This window comes from Leptopilina heterotoma, unplaced genomic scaffold (assembly GCF_015476425.1).
Source record: "Leptopilina heterotoma isolate Lh14 unplaced genomic scaffold, ASM1547642v1 Lhet_130, whole genome shotgun sequence".
Classification (NCBI taxonomy): domain Eukaryota; kingdom Metazoa; phylum Arthropoda; class Insecta; order Hymenoptera; family Figitidae; genus Leptopilina; species Leptopilina heterotoma.
This window is the reverse complement of record NW_025110849.1, coordinates 1,926,017-1,947,568: the sequence shown is the minus strand read 5'-3', so window position 1 is coordinate 1,947,568 and position 21,552 is coordinate 1,926,017. Positions and strand designations below refer to the sequence as shown.

General features: G+C 30.6%; 2 protein-coding genes across 2 annotated transcripts in view; one reads left to right on the top strand and one right to left on the bottom strand.

The window, feature by feature from the left end:
* LOC122512993 (inositol polyphosphate-5-phosphatase A) overlaps nucleotides 1–21,552 on the bottom strand; it is a 38,046-nt gene that overhangs the window by 6,155 nt on the left and 10,339 nt on the right. Inside the window, exons 3-8 of the mRNA XM_043629208.1 lie at nucleotides 6,101–6,201; nucleotides 4,997–5,084; nucleotides 4,857–4,920; nucleotides 1,480–1,700; nucleotides 1,241–1,381; nucleotides 751–912 (exon numbers count right to left, since the gene is read on the bottom strand). Coding sequence (XP_043485143.1) covers nucleotides 751–912; nucleotides 1,241–1,381; nucleotides 1,480–1,700; nucleotides 4,857–4,920; nucleotides 4,997–5,084; nucleotides 6,101–6,201 — 777 coding nt within the window. The remainder of the gene's footprint in view (nucleotides 1–750; nucleotides 913–1,240; nucleotides 1,382–1,479; nucleotides 1,701–4,856; nucleotides 4,921–4,996; nucleotides 5,085–6,100; nucleotides 6,202–21,552) is intronic.
* Nucleotides 7,117–12,335, top strand: LOC122512992. Its single transcript, XM_043629207.1, has 2 exons — nucleotides 7,117–7,338; nucleotides 7,472–12,335. Exon 2 carries the CDS (start codon nucleotides 8,216–8,218, stop codon nucleotides 12,029–12,031), a length of 3,816 nt encoding a protein of 1,271 aa, XP_043485142.1. The 5' UTR covers nucleotides 7,117–7,338; nucleotides 7,472–8,215; the 3' UTR covers nucleotides 12,032–12,335.

The following is a 21,552-nucleotide window of genomic DNA, read 5'->3' as shown; positions in this document are numbered from 1 at the left end:
AACCTATTAAAATAATGTTTGAGTGTTTCTGATGTATGAAAAAAGTATACCTAACAATTTATTAACTTGTTTAAACAATTAATTGTTGTTATTTTTTTAAATCTGCACTTAGGGCTAGAAATTTCTAGTTTTTTCACAATAATTGTGCAATTTGTCATGAGTAAAACATCTGCTAATGATAAAAGAAAATAATTAATTAAACATTGTCTAAACAATTAATTGTTGTTACATTTTTCATAAATTGTACTTGGGGTTAGAAATTTCTAGTTTTCTGTATTGTGCATTTTCTTGTAACTACCACATTTAAGTATCAAAGAAAAACAAAAAATTAAATATTTGAACATTGTTTAAACAATTTATTTTATTAATTTTTCAATTTACTGTACTTAAAACTATAAATTCCTAGTTTTTTCTTAATTGTGACATTTTTTATATAACTTAAATTTTTTTTTATCAAATAATTTTAATACATTTTTTTAATTCTACCAATTACCGATAAATGTTGGAAGTATTGTTTTAATATTTGTGTACGGAACCGCCATTGCAGTGCGAGTGCAACTCGCACTTGTCCAATTTTTTAAAATTAGTGGGCAACGACGTCAGTCGAAATATAATAATGGAATGACTCATAATATAGTGTGCAATAACTTTATGTTTTTTCTATTCTTTGATGTGTTATATGTTATAAAACATGAATGACAAATATTAATATAGCACTATAATAAAACTTAAAAATTTTATTGTACTTACCCACTGGCCCTCATTTTCAATGAAAACATTTTGATGTTTGTAGTGAGAAAACTCTTTCTTCCCCAGTGTTAAAACAACAGAGTCGTCATTATTTCGGAATTGCATTTTCGAGATACTGCCTTTAGCGGAAGTTTTACTTTCTCGTGTGTCTTCCGTAAGTTTCTGCAAATTAATAAAAAGAAAATATTTGGGACGCGCTCCGAAGAAAGATACCTAAGAAGCAAATCACCTTGAGGTTACGTTTGTCTTTTAATTAATAAAAGATAGTTTATATTGAGAGTTGATCCCCTTTATGTAATTTCATTGAAAAAATTTCAAACATAACCTACAATTTTTTATTTACTTCATACACCTTTCTTCGGAGTGTATTACATTAATATTTAATCTTTTCGGAAAATCTACGTAAATAAAAACTAAAAGTAAAGTCATACACTTTCTAATTGAATATAATGCTTATTCAATTTAAAATAATATAAGAGAAATTACTTACTTTTATAACACTGGCAGTATCAGTTCTAAAATTAAAATCCCCGAATACAAAATAAGGGGCGTTTGGATACTGGTCGTTATGAAACCTTTCTAGAGTATGTTCCAGGGCTCTCCTTCGCGTTTTACTATACACTGACGGAAACTGCGAAATAAAAGCCAAATGAAATGATTTACTATTTTTAAAATTTGTAACTAAGTTACAAAAGGTATTTTGGTATTTAAAATAACAAGGATAATTACTGTTTCCATGGCGATAAAATTACTCGCATCGTGGAATAGATGTATATTGATCAGATCAAAAATTGTTCCACTGATACTCCATCTTGTCCGCAAAAATCCTTTTCTAGACCACTTGCACTCTGGGAAAAAGTCCTGAGGAAACTTTGCTTTTTCCTTAGTTGATACTGTTTCAATATTTCCCGAATGCACTTCTTTTCCGTTAACTGGCAAAAATTCGCCATCTATATAATGCAATGAAAATTTTTATTACTATTATTAGTTATTAATTTTTTAACTTTGTTCAACAAAATAATTCATTAATTAAAGTATAGGGGAGAGTCGGGTAAGAGCGGAACTTAATGCTTGAGCACAAAAGCATAAATTTCAAAAATATCGTCTACTAGTGTTAAAATTCACATTAAAAAGTATATTTTTTTAATCAATAATAATATTACAATTTGCGAAAGCATTAAAAAGCATAATTTTAGTTGCAAAGCAGCATAATGTGTATCTAAGCATAAATGCCACATAATTCATCATAATATAAAACATAATTTTATAACTATTGAGCAAAAACATAGCATAGTTTATTAAGTGAAAGAAGAAATTTTCCAAATGCAAAGTATAATAAAAGCACATAAAAAACATTATTAAACCAGCTCGAAGAAAGAATAAAGTTTTTTTAAAATTATTTTTAAGAATATTGTGTTATAATTGAAAAAGAATGATGTATTGAAATCATTCTTTAAAAATAATTCTACAATAAATTTTTTTGGTTCCAAAACAAACCCAAAACGAACTTACCCGACTCTAGCTCCCCTGTACACAGGGCTCGAACCAGTGAAAGTATTTAAAAATACGGATATACTTATGGACTTAAAATTAATTAAATTCAATTAAACTTTTTCAAAAAAACTAATTTCAAAATTCAATTATTTCTAAAAATCCACGCTATACTGCTTTTAATATTCAATTATAATTTAAAATTTTAGCTGAAATTTATTTTTAAATCAATTTTTATTAAAAAATTCTACTAGAATTCAATTATTTAAATATACAAATATAAATAATTTAGGTACTGAATAATTGAATGTTTCTTAAAATTCAATTCCCGTAAAAAATGTCACAAACAAATTTTTAAATAATTGAATTCTTTCGACGAATCTTAATAAAATTTTCAAGAATAATTACATTTTTCGAGAAATTTGAATAAAATTATAGGTATTAAAAATATTTGAAATTCTGCGATGAATTTTAATATTTGTGAAAATAATTGAATCCCTAAGAAGAATTTTATTATTTTTGTACAATATTTAATTTTTGCGAAGAATATTATTACTCTTAAAAATAATTGCATTTTTGTAATAATTTGTAACTTTTTCAAAATTAACTTTTTTTTTGTTTTTAACTAAAATTCTTCTATAAATGCACTATTTTGAATAATTTTCAAAAAAGTTCTTTGACAATTTTCAAATCCACTTATTTACAATATTCAATTTTACCAATAATTATTCGTAAATTCTTCATATATTCGAAAATAAAAACTTCAAATAAAATAAAAAAAATTTAATTAAACTTTTTCAAATAAATTAATTTCAAAATTTAATTATATCTTAAAATTCACGCTTTATTGATTATAATATTCAATTATTATCTAAATTTTAACTGAAATTCATTTTTAAATCAATTTTTACATATTAAAAAAAATTCTATTAGAATTCAATTATTTAAATACAAAAATAAATGATTCATTGGATAATTGAATTTTCATAAAGAATTTTATCAACAAAGTTTTAAATTATTTGAATTCTCTTGACAAATTTTAATAAAAATTTAAAGAATAATTTCATTTTTCGAGAAATTTGATGAAAATTGTATTAAAAATAATTGTAATTCTGCCAAGAATTTTATTAAAATTTTTGAAAATAATTGAATGTCGGAGAAAATTTTTATTATTTTTAAAGATAATTGAAAGTTTGGCGAAAATTTTTGTAAATTTTTTAACATAATTCAATTTCTGCGAAGAATTATATTACTTTTGAAAATAATTGAATTCTTTAGATGTATTTTATTAAAATTTTCTTTTTAAATAATTTAAATTTTTTGTGAACTTTTATTGGAATAGTAGACATTGAAAATAATCAAATTTTGACAAATTTTTGAAAATAATTATATTTCTACGAAGAATTTTAATAAAATTATTTTTAAAAAATTGAATTGTTACAAAAAATTTCATTAAAATTTTTGAAAACAATTTAATTCTTTAAAGAAATTCAATTAAAAATGTATTGAAAATAATACTTAAATTCTAATAAATAAATTGTATCAAAGGTTTTTAAAATAATTGAATTTCTCTGATAAATTTGATTAAAATTTTTAAGAATAATGACTTTTTTCGAGAAGTTCCATTAAAATTGTATTAAAAATAACTGAAATTCTGCGATGAGTTTTATTATTTATGGAAATAATTGAATTTCTGCAATAATTTGTAACTTCTCCAAAATTCAATTTGTTTTAGTGTTTTTAACTAAAATTCTTCTATAAATCTAATATTTTAAAAAAAGTCTTTGAGAATTTTCAAATTTATTTACAATTCAATTTTTCAAAATTTCAATTATTCGGGTATTTCTCAATTAAATATATATTAGAAAATAAAAGCTTCAAAAAAATAATTTCAAGTAAAATTCAATTAAACGTTTTCAAAAAAATTAATTCTTCTATAGAATTGTTAGTTAAAAGTATGAATAATTCAAACTTTCAAAGATTTTAATATGAAACCTTTTCAAATTTTCAAGTATTTCTAAAAATTCACGCTATAATACTTTTAATATTCAATTATAATCTAAAATTTTAAATAAAATTCATTTTCCTAAAAAGAATTTTATTATTTACGAAAATAATAATTGAATCGCTGTAAAAGTTTTATTATTTATATATAAAAAAAAAGAAAATAAAAAATTTGTAAATAATTGAGTTTCTGTAAAATTTTTATTATTTTTTGAAAATAATTAAATGTTTGCGTAGAATTTTATCAAATTTTGTTTAAATAATTGAATTCTTTTGGAAAAATTTATTAAAATAATAAATATTAAAAATCATATAATTGAGGAAAAATTTTGAAAATAATTAAAATTTTGTCTGGAATTGTATTAAAATTTTTGAAAATAATTAAAGAATTTCGGAGAAGAATTTTAATATTTCTGAAGGTAATTGAAATTTTGAGAAGAATTAAAACATTTTTGAACATAAATTGAATTTTTGCGAAGAATTTGATTGCAGAAATTCAATTTATTTTACTTTTTTAAAACAAAATGACTTTTACGGACTTGAAGAAAATTTACGGACCTAGTTCGAGCCCTGCCTGTACATTTATACTTAATACATAAATACTCAATTACCTTTAAAATCCCACAGAAATACATCTTTCAATGAGTCGTGCACAAAATAAAAGTTTCCAAGAGCCTGTAAAATGTTAACGTTAATATGCTTGAAATTTTATTTGAAAAATTGAGTTTTTTGTAATTAATTGTTTTTCTACCGTGAAGTGCTCAGGCGACGAAAAGTCCTCGTCGAGATAAACACGAACTTTATCAAACAGCCTTAATTCTTCAGAAGACATTAATAACCTTTGAATTTACAATAAAAATTATCGTATATGCGATTGCTCTATTATAATAATATTGATATTAAAGTCATTAGAAAATTACTGCAACAGTCTATGTAGCTTGCAATAAATAAAATACTGTAAAAATAGCCAGGTTTTATAAAAAAAAAAATTTTGACTTGGAAAATTGCTGAAGGTAAATTATTGAATATCGAAAAAATTTCATTGTTTTTTTTCTACTGTCATATTTCTTTTGTGCTCTACACATTTATCGGTTTTATTCAGTGCGTATCCTTTGAAGTAACTCACTCAAGCATAGCTTGTTAGATAATCTATTCTTATCTTTTTCAACCTTTATTAAATTATATATTGAATAATTAGACACGTGTTGATAATTTAATATCATCTTAATTTTCTATTAAATAAACAATAATGTATGAAAAAGACATGGAATTTTTTCTTCAGCTTATTGCAAATATTATGTTAGCATAATCTTATGCGTTAATTTAATATCGACTGATGTAAGACATTTAGTAGAAGCCTTTAAATTGAGAGAAAACTAGTTTTACAGGTTTAATATTACTGTATCAACTCTATATTCGTAAATTATTTAATAAAATTTCTAATTTTTTTCATTTCTTCAGCTTGACAAATGACAAAAACGTCTGAAAAGAATTGTTCGCAAAAAATGCGACCACCCCCTTGGATCCGCCACTGTTGTTAATTATCTATTCATGAAAGTTTCAGACAGAAAGAGAGACACGAATATAATAGAATTGGGTCAAACTACACATGAACAAGATATCAAAACCACCAAATCGTAAATTTAATTTCAATTGTACAAACTGTTTAAAACAGCTTTTCAATGACGACTTTAAATCAATTTGCCAAGTAAACTCTGCGGACCAGTTTACATCAATTTTATACATTTTATAGCAACGAATATAATTGCCGCACCTTAACATTCAACAGTGTTTTATCTCTATTTTCAGTTTTATTCTCTACATTACAGAAGAAACAGTTTATTAACACACATACCTAACAAATTCCTCCACATGTCTCATACTTTGTTCGTAATTTTTCCCACCGACTTCTTGACAGTGTAGAGCTATGAATTTGGGATCTAGTCGAGTAATTGTCTGTGAGAAAAATAAATTATCAAGCTAATTAATTGTAATTACGAATAAATGCATAAAATATTGTGTACAAAAATATAAATAAATGTTTAATTATACAATTTTCATAAGATAACGTTAATTACATAATATGTTTCTTTTTTTTAGAGTAGTATAGCTAGGGGGGTTCTGGGGCAGGTTCTGATCTCGGCTAAGTACCTACGGTCGGTAATGTAGATTTCTACTTTATCATCAGTCGGTAAGGTAGGGACCTGACAGAAATCTTGACTCAACCGATAAGGTAGGAATCTGTTTTACCGACCGAGTGTAGTTCCTGCTGCCACTGCTAGATGGCGCCACTAGCGAATTCAAACTTGCTTGGCGGGAAATTTAAAAATTTAATTTCAAACTTTCGAGTGGCTTACAAGGGGTTCTCTGTTTTACCGACCGAGTTAATTTAAACTTAAACCGCTAGATGGCGCCACTAGCAAATTCAAATGTGCTTGGCGGGAAATTTAAATTTTTATTTTCATAGCTTTAAGTGGGTTAAAAGGGGTGCTCTGTTTTACCGACAGGGTTCAAGGTTAAACCGCTAGATGGCGCCACTAAATTTTTATTAATGAAGGTAAGTTTTATTGTTATTTATAAAATATTATTTGTAAATATTTGTTTATTATATATACAAAATAACTAATTGTTTATAATTAATATTTATGTATTGTATATAAAAAATAATGAAATGTTTATAATTAATATTTATTTATTCTTAAAACTATTTATTTATTTAAGTAAGGTAAGTTTAATTAACTTCTTATTTATTAATATTATTATTATTACTATTATTATTTTATTAATTATAAACAATTTATAATTAAGGTAAGTGAAATTATTACTTAAAACTACAATAAGCGTTTTAAATTCAAATTGAATTTCGCGCGTTACCGGCGGTGAGCTCGTTGCGGGCGGTGAGCTCACAGTAGTTCAAGTCAACCGCCACACGTAGCAGAGTGGTGAGCGCGCGTAGTGGGGGAACCACTTGGTGGGGAGAGAGCCCTACGAGGGTAGCTGGTCTAGGGTAGAGAGCTCATTCAGCTCATAGCAGTGGAGTTAGCAGTCCACCATGGAAACAAGCTGCTGGTGCTACCACGGCCGGAGTATAACGTAAGTAATATAATATAATATAATTAATAAAATATAGTAAAATATAATATAATTAATAAAATAGAGTAAAATATAATATGTTTAATACAATATAGTAAAATATAATATAATTAATATAATATAAATTCATTAGTTGCAGAATGAAGGTAACGAGGTGCTATTTCCGATGACTTCACCAAGGCCACTTCCATCACCAGAGCCCAGGGTGAAGATGACCAAGGCCAGGACGCATTCTCTTGAGCCCAGGGTGGAGACGACACTACCGCTATCCCGGGCGTATTATAGTTAATATTCATAATAATATTAATTAATAAAGTATGTATTTATTCTGCGCATGCGCGAATTGGTGGGGAAAATTTAAGAGTGGGATGCGTGATAGGTTGGAGTGGGGTAAATGGTTTAGTGCGCATGCGTGAAAGGTTGGAGTGGGGGTAAATGGTCTAGTGCGCATGCGTGAAAGGTAGGAGTGGGGATTTCGGGGTATATATTCAGGGATTTTGGTGAGTTTAGTCAGTAGCTGTTCTGTTCACAGGTTCAGCGGTTCCAACAGCAGCAGCAGCAGATTCCCATTGCCACTACTAACTGTCTTTTTTGTTATATTTACTGTCTTTTTTGTTACATTTATTGTTATATTTACCGTCTTTTTTTGTTATTTATATTTACTGTGTTCTGTGTTTATTGCATTTACTTTGTATTGATTTTTAGGTTAAGTTCTTTAGTTTGTAAGTTCGTTTTGTTTAGTATAAGTATTTTAGTTTGTAAGTGTGTTCTTTTGTTAGTTTGTAAGTTCGTTCTTTTGTTAGCTTGTAAGTGTGTTCTGTTTAGTTTGTAAGTGTGTTAGCTTGTAAGTGTGTTTCTTTTGATTTCAGGTGCAGAGATGAAGCGGAAGGCGACGACCACCGATGGACCACCACGTAAGTATCCGAATTACGGTACTATTCTCGACGAGAGTGACATCACTGTCACCCTCATTAAAGAAGCCCTTGAGTTGATACCTTATTTAAGTAACGTAAATGAGAGACGCTCTTTTATCGAACGATGGGTTGTAGAATGCTCACAACATGAAAACGTGTTATCAAGCATTCTTAAATCGATGTACTTTACACATCAAAAGCAAAGATGTGTAAGCATTCTACAATCCATCATAAGGTTTCGCGCATTGTTTGAATCCCACGTAATAGATGGCGCTGGAATCGGTGACCCAGACATTAAGAAACGTGTTCGCTGGGCAGAGTGTGAGAGTGCTTTCGCGTGTAGACTGTACACTAATATGGTCTTGAACCTAGTACACGTCGATGTAAGCTCGTTTTTAAACGATGCGTCCATACTGTTTCAGGACCACATTAGAGGTGCCTTAAATAAAAATGGACCTATTGTAGTGTATGGTGTTCTCATCGCCAATTTTAAGAGGGTTGAGAATGATGTGGAGGTTGTTAAGCCTATTCCTTTTGGAACCAAGGCCAACAGCATCTTTCCCACAACCCTTTTAGACGATTGGTTTGATGAGAACATCAAACATCCGATTTTGCACAGCGTCGAAGAGTTCTATGCAAAGGGTTCAAATTGGAACCTTCAATCAATCATAAGATTAGAAATAAATGTAAATAAATATAATCCAATGCGTGCAAGCTCTTACATTGATTTACCGATAAAAATAAAAAATAAACATGCATGTATTAACGTGCAAAATAATGACAATGAATGTTTTAAGTGGGCGGTATTGTCAGCCTTACACCCAAATGTCTCCGATCCTAAACGTGTGTCTAGTTTTAAAGAATTTAAAGATGAATTGAACTTTGAGGGAATTGAATTCCCAGTGACGCTTAAAAATATCCCGAAATTTGAAAAGCTTAATGATGTTTCGATTAATGTGTACGGTCTATCAAAGAGCTATGGTAACTTTACGGTACACCCTCTCCATCTCACTGCGGAAAAAAGAGATAAGCATGTAAATCTCTTGTATGTTGCCGACATGTATGCGGATGAAAATAATGATGATAATACTGTATTGTATGACAACGATGATTTTATGAACTTCCATTATGTATGGATTAAAGATCTGTCACGCCTTGTGTCTACACAGTTGTCTAAAAAGAAATGTAAAAAACATATCTGTGACCGCTGTTTACACTACTTTTCATCTGTAGATAGATTGAATGCACACATCGAAAATTGTAAAAAAATGAATGAGTGTAAAATTAAATTACCGACGCCTGACAAGAGTCTGATCACATTTAAAAATTATAAGAATAAAGAGAAAGTACCGTATGTAATTTACGCCGACTGCGAAAGTCTACTTCTTCCCGCCGATGAAGATGTAGACAATTTAAGTAAAACTGAAGTATTCCAGCGCCACAAATTGTTAAGCATCGGCTATTATATAAAATGTAGTTATGACGAAACATTATGTAAATATGTACCATGTCCGAAAAATGAATCTGATCCTGCTAAATGGTTTACTGAGGAATTAAGGCAATTATCTGAAAAAATTGATAATGTATTTAAAAATCCGATACCAATGAATGCCTTAACTCCTCAAGAAATCAGTGACTTTAAGCGAGCGACAATATGTCACATTTGTCATCAGAAAATACCGGCAAGCGAAAAGAAAGTCCGCGATCACTGTCACCTTACTGGCAAATATAGGGGTGCTGCCCATGAATCGTGCAATCTAAACTACCAAGACTGTCAAACAATTCCCGTGGTGTTCCACAACTTAAGTGGTTACGACGCCCATTTTATAATTCATGCGATTTCTACGAGCTTTGAAGGAAAAATTGACCTCCTCCCCATTAACAAAGAGAAGTACATCTCTTTTACTAAACATGTCAAGGGGAGTGAGGTCAAATTTCGATTCATTGACTCATTGCGATTCATGGCAGCATCCCTAGAAAAACTCGCATCGTACCTAGACGAGTACAAAATCGTCAACTCCGTTTTTGCCAGTACGGTGACAGATCCGGATAAAATAAAATTACTAACGCGTAAAGGTGTATTCCCCTATGAGTACTTTGACTCGAAAAGTAAGTTAGACGAAACCGAATTGCCCCCGATCGAGAAATTTTATAGTACGCTTTATGATGCCGGTATTTCTGATGACGAGTATGCGCATGCGCAGAAAGTATGGACCGAGTTTGACTGTCAGAATCTCTACGACTATGTACATTTGTATATGAAAACAGATGTATTGTTACTTGCGGATGTCTTTGAAAATTTTCGAAAAGAATGTGTTAAAGCGTACGGGTTAGATCCTGCTCACTATTATACGACCCCCGGTTTAACTTGGGATGCTATGCTCAAGTACACGAGCATAGGATTGCAACTAATAACCGATATCGATATGATTATGTTTGTTGAGTCTGGTATTAGAGGTGGCATAAGTCAATGCTGCAACCGATATACTATAGCGAATAATAGATATATGGAAAATTTCGATGATAGCAAAGATACAAGCTACATCATGTACTTTGACGCCAACAATTTATATGGCTGGGCAATGGCTCAAGCGCTCCCTTATGGCGGCTTCAAATGGGTTGATAATGTCGACAACTCCTTCGATTTTAATGTGCCTGACGATTCACCTGTTGGGTACATACTCGAAGTTGACTTGGAGTATCCTGAAAATCTCCACGATACTCACAAAGATATGCCATTTTGCGCAGAAAATGCGAAACCACCCCTCTCGAAACAGGAGAAATTATTAACAACTCTCCAACCAAAAGAAAAATATGTGATCCACTACCGCACTTTAAAACAAGTTGTCGCCAACGGCATTAAGCTTGTTAAAATTCATCGAGTCTTACAGTTTAAGCAATCAACATGGCTTAAACCATATATAGACTATAATACGATGATGCGAACCAACGCCAAGAATGAGTTCGAGAAAAATTTGTTCAAGCTCATGAACAATGCGGTATACGGTAAAACAATGGAAAATGTCCGTAAACATGTCGACATTAAGCTTGTCACCCAATGGTTTGGCCGCTATGGAGCTGAAGCCCTTATTTCTCGCCCGAATTTCCATAGTCGAGCGATATTCGACGAAAATCTGGTTGCCATTGAACTGCGTAAAACCGAGGTACTACTCAACAAACCGATCTATGTGGGGTTAAGTGTGCTCGATGTTTCCAAAACGCTTATTTACGATTTTCACTACGGGTATATGTTAAAAAAATACGGCGACAATTGTAAACTGATGTATACCGATACAGACAGTCTAATCTACGAAATTAAATGTAAAGATGTCTACAATGACATGAAAAATGACATCCAAAAGTTCGATACGTCAGACTATCCCGCAAACAACGTGTACGGCATTCCGCAAGCCAACAAAAAGATTCTCGGTCTAATGAAAGACGAATGTAACGGCAAGATCGTTACCGAATTTGTTGGCTTGCGGAGTAAGTTGTACAGCGTACGGGTTGAAGGTGAAGACATTATTAAAAAAGCTAAAGGCATTAAATCCGGCGTTGTTAAAAAGAGTATTCACTTTGATGATTATGTAAAATGTCTGAGAGATTTTGACATTCAAACTCGAACGCAATATAACATTAGATCGCGGTTACACAATGTCGAAACTGTAAAACAGATAAAAGTAGCCTTAAGTCCGCAAGACGACAAACGATATTTGTTACCGGGGAGTACTGACACTCTACCGTGGGGACATTATGCGATCCCGAAAATCGACGAATGATTTTGTAAAACATGATTGTAAAAAAATAAAAGGTTTGTTAATAAATAATGCAATTATATACAATTTCCATGTGTTTTTATTTAAAAAATCCTTCCATATATACATAATAACATATGATTAAAACTTATATTAATTTAAATGTGCAAATCGCCCCTAGTAACTTAACGCAAATGCCAATCAGCCAGCAAAGCAATCAAAGATTAATGTTAGCGTAGAATCTCTTTATAAATCAAAACTACTTCCAACAACAGACCTTTACAATGCCAGTGCCAACTGATTTAATATTGATTCATTACTGATTCATTGTTGATTCATTATTAATTCATAGTTGATTCATTATTGATTCATTGTTGATTCATTGTTGATTCATTATTGATTCATTGTTGATTCATTATTGATTCATTGTTGATTCATTATTGATTCATTAATGATTCATAGTTGATTCATTATTGATTCATTGTTGATTCATTATTGATTCATTGTTGATTCATTATTGATTCATTATTGATTCATTATTGATTCATTATTGATTCATTGTTGATTCATTATTGATTCATTGTTGATTCATTATTGATTCATTATTGATTCATTATTGATTCATTGTTGATTCATTGTTGATTCATTATTGATTCATTATTGATTCATTAATGATTCATTGTTGATTCATTATTGATTCATTGTTGATTCATTATTGATTCATTGTTGATTCATTGTTGATTCATTATTGATTCATTATTGATTCATTAATGATTCATTGTTGATTCATTGTTGATTCATTATTAATTCATAGTTGATTCATTATTGATTCATTGTTGATTCATTGTTGATTCATTATTGATTCATTGTTGATTCATTATTGATTCATTGTTGATTCATTATTGATTCATTAATGATTCATAGTTGATTCATTATTGATTCATTGTTGATTCATTATTGATTCATTGTTGATTCATTATTGATTCATTATTGATTCATTATTGATTCATTGTTGATTCATTATTGATTCATTGTTGATTCATTGTTGATTCATTATTGATTCATTATTGATTCATTATTGATTCATTGTTGATTCATTGTTGATTCATTATTGATTCATTATTGATTCATTAATGATTCATTGTTGATTCATTATTGATTCATTGTTGATTCATTATTGATTCATTGTTGATTCATTGTTGATTCATTATTGATTCATTATTGATTCATTAATGATTCATTGTTGATTCATTATTGATTCATTGTTGATTCATTATTGATTCATTATTGATTCATAGTTGATTCATTGTTGATTCATTATTGATTCATTGTTGATTCATTATTGATTCATTATTGATTCATTGTTGATTCATTATTGATTCATTATTGATTTAATGTTAATTAAATTTGGCACTGGCAGTGTAAAGGTCTGTTGTTGGAAGTAGTTTTGATTTATAGAGAGGTTCTACGCTAACATTAATCTTTGATTGATTTGCTGGTTGATTGACATTTGCGTTAAGTTACTAGGGACGATTTGCGAATAATAGATTATACATTTGCTTTATCTTCCCACGTATTGTGAGAATTATCAAAGCCAAGCCATTTGACAAGAACTTTGTTTCCACGTGTCTTGAGAATTTTTTCCACAAGATAAATATCTGAATATTTTACTTTAAGAAGTTCCTCTTCATAAAATCCTCCGCTGATGGGTTGATCCTGGTAATCCTTGAGCTTGTAAGTCACTGGTTGAGTTGATACAACTTGATCCACGGTGAATATTTCTGTTGTCCAATTGGGTGTATATCCTTTCTCAAAAACGTTTTTATATTTGCTTACTCGAACTTTGTCACCAATTTTATACTTTGGTCGTCTTAAAGGAATTTTTCTCAGTTTAGAGATCCTTTCTTTTAAAATTTCAACGTCTTCTGAAGTAACATCTTTAGGCTTCATTCTAATTGTTCTATGTTTTGTATCATTATAGTTGGAAATAAGAGTAGGCAATATATCATACCACTTGTAATTTCCTCGTAAACTAAATTGCATCCACATTTTTCTTTTTAGTGTTCGATTAAACCGTTCAACAATAGAAGCCTTCATATTACTGTATGTTGAGTAAAAATTTATTTTATACTTTTTTATTAATGCTTCAAATTGTGAGTTATAGAATTCTTTTCCTTTGTCACTATGCAAGTTTTTTGGTATACGTTTTTTAGCAAATATAGATTGCATTGCATGAGAAACATCTTTTCCATTTTTACTTTTTACTGGAACAGCCCAACCATATTTCGAAAATATGTCTATAACTGTTAGTAAATACTTGAAACCTTTATTTATTCTTGAATAAGGTATCATTTCTACTAAATCTGCTTGCCAGGTCTCATCAATATCACGCATTTCAACTCGCCGTCGAGGATAATTTTTTCTAGCCTGAGTATGAAGTTCATTCACTACTGTTAATTTTTTGTTGTTCATTCTCAAGAGCACTTAAGCGAGTATCCAGTTCACTAATAATTTCAGCTGTTCGATAAGATAAGTCTTGATTTATATCTTTTTCAAAATTTTTTATCTTTTCTGTAATAGAGTCTTCAAGAACTTTTAGAAATAAGTTGTTATTGTCCACCTCTGATCTAAGTGAGGCACTAGCTTCATACAATAAACGCACTTCGTGTTTTATCATATGTCGTACAAGTTTTAAATTGACAGCGTCGTTTTCTTCTTCAGCGTTAGCAAGATTACAGAGTTTTCTTCCTTCAACGTCAAAGTTACCTTGAGAATTAAGTTTAAAACCAACTCCAGGAGGCCCTCGTCTTGCTGATCCTCTTTGATTGAGAGGATGTCCGAACACGTCAATGCTCATTGTTGAAATGAATGATATTTGCTAAAACATATCTTAATATATAATTTTAGCTTCACGTAGTTCCTCAATGATAGACATGATTTCATTATTGTGACTAGGATTTCCAGCAGCTTCAGAAGCCATTAATAGTCTAAGACGGTCAACCAACTCATTCGGATCATCCCAATAGATATATTCTCGTTGAAAATTTCTGTTTGTAATCATAAATTTAGGTAATGAACTACCGCTTACAGATGGCTGTTTGGTAGGTGTTCGAGGGAAGAATTGAGATATAAAATTCAAATACTTGTAACTCTTATCTGTACGTATAGATTCAGAGGAACTGTACTTCTTTTTGTGTGCATTAGTAGCAATCAGAATCTCTTTATAGTTTCTTTCATCAGCTTCACTTATAAACGATCTGGTAGGTTTACTTTTGAATAAAAGTTCAAGTAATCCAGGTGTTTGAAGATATCGTTTATCACCAATTTTAACAAACTGATCTTCAAGAGTTATTGGTGAATCACCAATCATAAGTGATCCATCACTTAGCTTACGTATGCCGTATGTTGAATCTAAACATTGCTTTCTATTATGATTTAATAAGTATAGAAATTTATTACTTATTTTATCATCATCTGGAGATTTTTCAGTTTCACTTTCATAGTTTATGCTATCATCCTCTTTCTGCTCTTTCTTTTCAACCTTAACATTTTCAATCTTGACATTTTCATGTTCACTGTCTGTCAAGTTGATAATTTTTTGTAAGGGTTGAATTATCGGTTTGAAAGTTTCATTCAACACATTTTCAGCTTCTTCTTTTCCTAATTTTAACATACGATGTTTTCGCCTAATTGCCTCACTAGCTTTAGCAATTTGATGAAGATATTCTTTTTCTTTATGAAACATGTTATTATTACAAGGTTTCATATTGAACTAACAATATTTTAGAAATGATCTTATATTTATAGTGTTACAAAGCTATCAAATCCTTTTCTATATCTTCCATCATTTAAATCAGAATCCTTATCAATTACTACAAATCCATATTTGTCTGAATTCCAACATGTTGAACATAATTCTCGAAATTGATTAAATGTCATGTCAGTATTAACATGATCATCATAAACATGTCTTAAATTTTTCTCATCTTGACGAAAAAGAACTAGTAAATTAACATTATCACGTACTAAATGTTTAGGAACGCGGGCATATGTTTGACAAAGATAAAAAGAATCAACATCAACATGTCTACCCATGCAAAAGAATGCCCTTACATTATCTTGCTTCTCGCAAGCAATATCATCAAATATAAATATTGAATTCCGTTTTGCATCTTTAGGAGTAATGACTTCTTCATGCTCACTAAATGGTAAATACTCTACTCCTTCAACATTACTTACAACTTGTTCCAAGAATTTATACTTGGGTTGATGTAGAGACTTTGAGTACAAGTAAATATTATCAAATCTAAGACCATTAGGATGTAAAATTAAAGAAAGCAGTACATTTGTCTTTCCACAATTTGATGGTCCACAAAAAATAGCTCGAATACTACCTGATAACAAGCTACCATGACGCTTCACTTTCTTGTCTTGTTGTTCAACAATCGAGTCTAGATTGACGACTGGCAGCTTGTGAAGTTGTTCCTTGAACCGCATCCTGATTTAGACTGCCGCTAAAGGTATAAATACAGCGCTTATATAGCTCACAAGTCATTCTAATTTTAACTTTCACAGAGTAAGGTATGATTATATATCATCACTCTCGAGGAAAAGGTTTAATTAATAAACTTATAAACAAGTTGCCATTTGAATTACATTTGCCAGGTTATCAATATTGTGGACCTGGTACAAAGTTAGCAAAACGTCTAGACCGAGGTGATCCAGGTGTTAATCCATTAGACGCCGCTTGTAAAGAGCACGATATTGCTTACTCGAAAAATCGAGAAAACGTTGAAGAAAGAAACGCTGCTGATAGAGTATTAGCTGACAAAGCGTGGCAACGTGTATTTGCTCCAGACGCACAATATAGTGAAAGAGCTGCAGCTTACGCAATAACAAACGCTATGAAAGCAAAATCAAAATTTGGAATGGGAGTAAAGAAGAAGAAGATAAAATCAAAGAAGCGAGTAAATCTTAGGAAAATTGTGGATGCTGCAAGAAAATCAATAATTCCTGGTAATGATGCTCGATCAACAATAAAGTCAGCTATTGAAACAGCTCGAAAAGCTGTAAGGAATGCAGGTGGTAGAGAAAAAGTTTTAACACCTCGTATTCTACCTGTGCCATCAAAAGTTGGTGGTCTGTTACCATTAATTCCAATTTTTGCTGGGCTAAGTGCACTTGGAGCACTTACTGGGGGAGCTGCTGGTGTAGCAAAAGCTGTTAATGATGCAAGTGCAGCAAAAGAGCAGTTGAAGGAAGCTCAGCGTCACAATAGAGAGTTGGAAGCAGTTGCACTTGGTAAAGGTCTACATTTAAAACCATACCGACAAGGGTTGGGACTTCATTTAAAACCATACGTTAAAGGACAAGGTATTAAGAGACAATGTACGAAAAAAAAAGTTTAAAGCTACCTCAACGAGCACTTACTGATCTAGATTTACTTAAATATGCTAAAGAAATGAAAATTCCTCATTTTCGAGGAGTTTTTATGCGAAATGAACTACCTATAAGAGGTCCTCGAAAAAATGAATCCGCCATTATTAATTTAGATGATAAAGATGGTTCTGGAACTCATTGGGTTGCATATAAAAAAGTTAATAATAAAGCAGTATACTTTGATAGTTTTGGTAATCTTCAACCACCCTATGAACTTGTCAATTACTTAGGTTACAATACTTTAATACAGTATAATCATCAAAATTATCAAGATTATAATAGCTTTAATTGTGGTCATTTATGTCTAAAATTCTTATGTGGACAGCTTGAAATAACTCAAAAATATATTCTATATAAGTGATTGTAAGTCATTGCAGCTAATCAGTATATAAAAAGTCATCAACATGGAAGAATCTTTTACTCTGACTATCTCAGGCAATTCATCTGTCCTGGAGGCAGAATATTTTCCTCCTATAGAATTATTATCTAATAAAAATTATGTACTTGGCTTAGTTGAATTACTAACTTTCAATTCAATTCCTAATATCGATCAAGGTAAAAATAAATTTTATATTGGTGATAAAGTGATTACTATACCTCCTGGAAGTTATGAAATTGAAGATATTGAAAAATATATTCAAAACTCTATTGAAAATGGATCTGAAATTGTAAGAATCAAACCTAACAATAATACTTTACGTAGTGAAATAACAAGCAGCCTTGAAGTGAGTTTTGAACAAAACGATTCAATTGGTAAATTATTAGGATTTACTCCACGAATATTGACAGCTAATAAGGCTCATACGTCAGATGTACCAGTAGCCATTCTTAAGGTAAATGCTATCAGAATTGAATGTAACATTACTACTGGTGCATACATAAATAATAAAAAGGTACACACAATTCACGAATTTTTTCCAATTGTACCAGCTGGATATAAGATTGTGGAAGTTCCATCTCACGTCATTTACCTTCCAATCGCCGTGAAGACAATACATAATATTCAAGTAAGAATCGTTGATCAAGACGGAGATTTAATAAATTTTAGAGGTGAAACTATAACAATTCGATTACACGTTAAATCAACGTAATGGGAATTGTATTTCATAGAAAAACTGGTGGAAGCTATATAAAAGAGTTGCCATGTCAGAAGTCATTCATTCCTCAATCAGTTCGCAAGAGACTAACATCTCAGAACATACTATTTCTGAAGCAGCTCGGCCTAAGAGTTTATCAAGAAAACAAGGGAAAAAATTGATTTTTCACATACTTTTTATTTGTTGTTGTAACAAAAATGGAAGAAATTTTAAACATTCTAAGTCCAGTTAAATTTGATAATTCTGTGGCACACTATGAGATTCATGCACATCAACCATACGTGTCATCAGCATTTAATAACAGTGATGAGATTCGAATTGCAGTTCAACATCAAGACTTGTACATTCTTCCCTCTAAAAGTACTTTACACGTCACTGGTAGAATTGTTAAGCCAAACAATACGCTTGTAACTAATACAAAGTTAATTAGCAATGGTATTTCCTACCTGTTTAATGAGATTCGTTATGAATTAAATGGTGTTGAAATTGATCGCTCTAAAAATGTTGGTATTACAACCACAATGAAAAATATAATTTCTCAAACACCTAATCAAATGATTTACTCTGAAAATGCTGGTTATCTACCTTATGATGATGATGATAGCAGAGTAACAAATGATGCTGGATATTTTGATGTAAATATTCCACTAAGTATGATTATTGGTTTTGCTGAAGACTATCGAAAGATTGTTGTAAATGCAAAACATGAACTTATTTTAACAAGATCTCGTACTGATCTAAATGCTGTAGTAAACATTGAAGCAGCAGAGCGTGAAGAATTTAAAATTATTATTAATAAAGTTGAATGGTTGATTCCATATTTAATGGTAAATGATCGACAAAAAATTGAATTATTGAAATTCATTGAAAAAGACTCACTTATAACAATGAGTTTTAGATCATGGGATTTGTATGAATATCCTATGATTCCTGCCACTCAAAAGCATGTGTGGACTGTAAAAACTTCAACACAAGTTGAAAAACCTCGATATGTTATTCTTGGTTTTCAAACAAATCGAAAAGAAGATCAAGAAAGGTATGCAAATTTATTTGATACCTGCAATCTTCTCAATGTTAAACTTTTCTTAAACTCACAGTACTATCCTTATGGAAATTTAAATTTAAATTTTACTCAAAACAAATTTTCCATATTATATGAAATGTATTGTAATTTTCAACCGTCCTACTATGGAAAAGAATCTGAACCTTTATTAACTAGAAATAACTTTAAAGATTATGCACCATTGGCTGTTATTGATTGCTCAAAACAAAACGAATTTTTAAAACAAGCATCTGTAGATGTGCGATTGGAATTTGAAGCAAGTGAAAATTTTCCAGCCAATACAGCTGCATATTGCCTTATAATTCACGACCGCATTATACAGTATACACCAATCAGCGGCGTTGTTAAAAAAGTAACGTGATTGGTGGAAATAATGACCAATCATAGATGACATCGGTAGTGGGGGTAATTGGAGTGGTGGGGGAAAGGCTATAAAGAGAGCGTCTCTCTAAGGCTTGAGCTATTATTCTATTTCAGATACCATGGCGTACGTCGTAGATATTCAGTGCTTCAAGAGACCATACAACGAGTTTGTCATCAAAGAGTTGGCGATTCTACCACTTCAACAAGATGCTCATCCATTGGTCTACCTCTTCGAGCCGCCATATGCCTGGAGTCGATTGCCTGCAAGATACAAATGTGAGAATCGATGGCTTACAAATAATTATCATGGTATCGATTGGGCTGCTGGTGACGTATGTTATGAAGAATTACAACCTATAATAAAAGAAGTACTAATAGGTACACCTACCGTTTATGTAAAAGGTTTAGAAAAACAAAAATGGTTCGAAAAATATACATTGAATGTGTTTAATTTAGATGATTTTAAATGTCCGTCGCTAAAAAGTTTAAGTGTAGACAGTTCATCTACATGTACAAATCACACACGTAGCTTTAGCAATTGCGCTGTTAAAAATGTATGTAATCTACGAAATTGGTTGATACAACCATCGAATGTACTACGAAATAATATAGAAAATAATGATGAAGTTGACAATGATTGTACATTTAAAGATTTTTATAATGATTGTGAAAATTTCCTATATAATGAATAAATGTATTAAATGTCTATTAATGTTTACTTTAATTAACCTTTCCCTATCCTATTATCTTTATTACACATGTGTAAAACTATTAAACATGTTAAAACTAGTCTAGACTTGTCTTATGACGTCACAAAGTGGGCGTGGCTCAATAATAAAAAGTGGGGGTATTTTACAAACATAAAACGCTATTGCGCATGCGTAGAATTAGTGGTGTGGGTAATGCGCATGTGCAGAATTAATGGTGGGGGTAATGCGTGATATTTGGGTATAAATAGAGGCACCTTGAGCTGTAAAGCTCATTATGTTTTGTAACTTCACAAAGTATTATCTCTAAGAAAAGATGGATCTAACCAAAATCAACGCCATTGGTCGCATGGATGCTTTCCTACCTACGAAGCCGCTTTCCGAGCTGACTCCTGGACATAAGTATCCTATAACAAAGATCCAGGTTGTCAACACCAGGTATGGAGTCAAGGTCGTCGTTGAGGTGGATAAAAAATTCAATACATTCCTACCTTCAAGATTTGTACCAATGTTCACTGATGACTCGATATGCTTGGATCAGATGCAAGAAGCTATTAATTCTGGACAATTACGACTAAAGTATATTGGTGGTCCATACAACCATATTGAATTTAAAATAAAACAAGTGTAAATATTGTATATTGAATGTAAAACAAGTGTAAATATTGTATATTGAATATAATAAATGTATGAAATGTTATTAATACTGTATTTAATTAAATACCTTCATTAGTATTACGTTAGATAATAAGGTTTACATTTTAAGGTTATGTTTAATAAAATAGATTTTAAGGTTATGTTTAATACAATATATTTTAAGGTTATGTTTAATATAATAGATTTTAAGGTTATGTTTAATATAATAGATTTCAACAA

Coding starts and splice junctions, on each gene's coding strand:
- LOC122512992 (XM_043629207.1), top strand. CDS start 8,216: ATGAAGCGGAAGGCGACGACCACCGATGGACCACCACGTAAGTATCCG.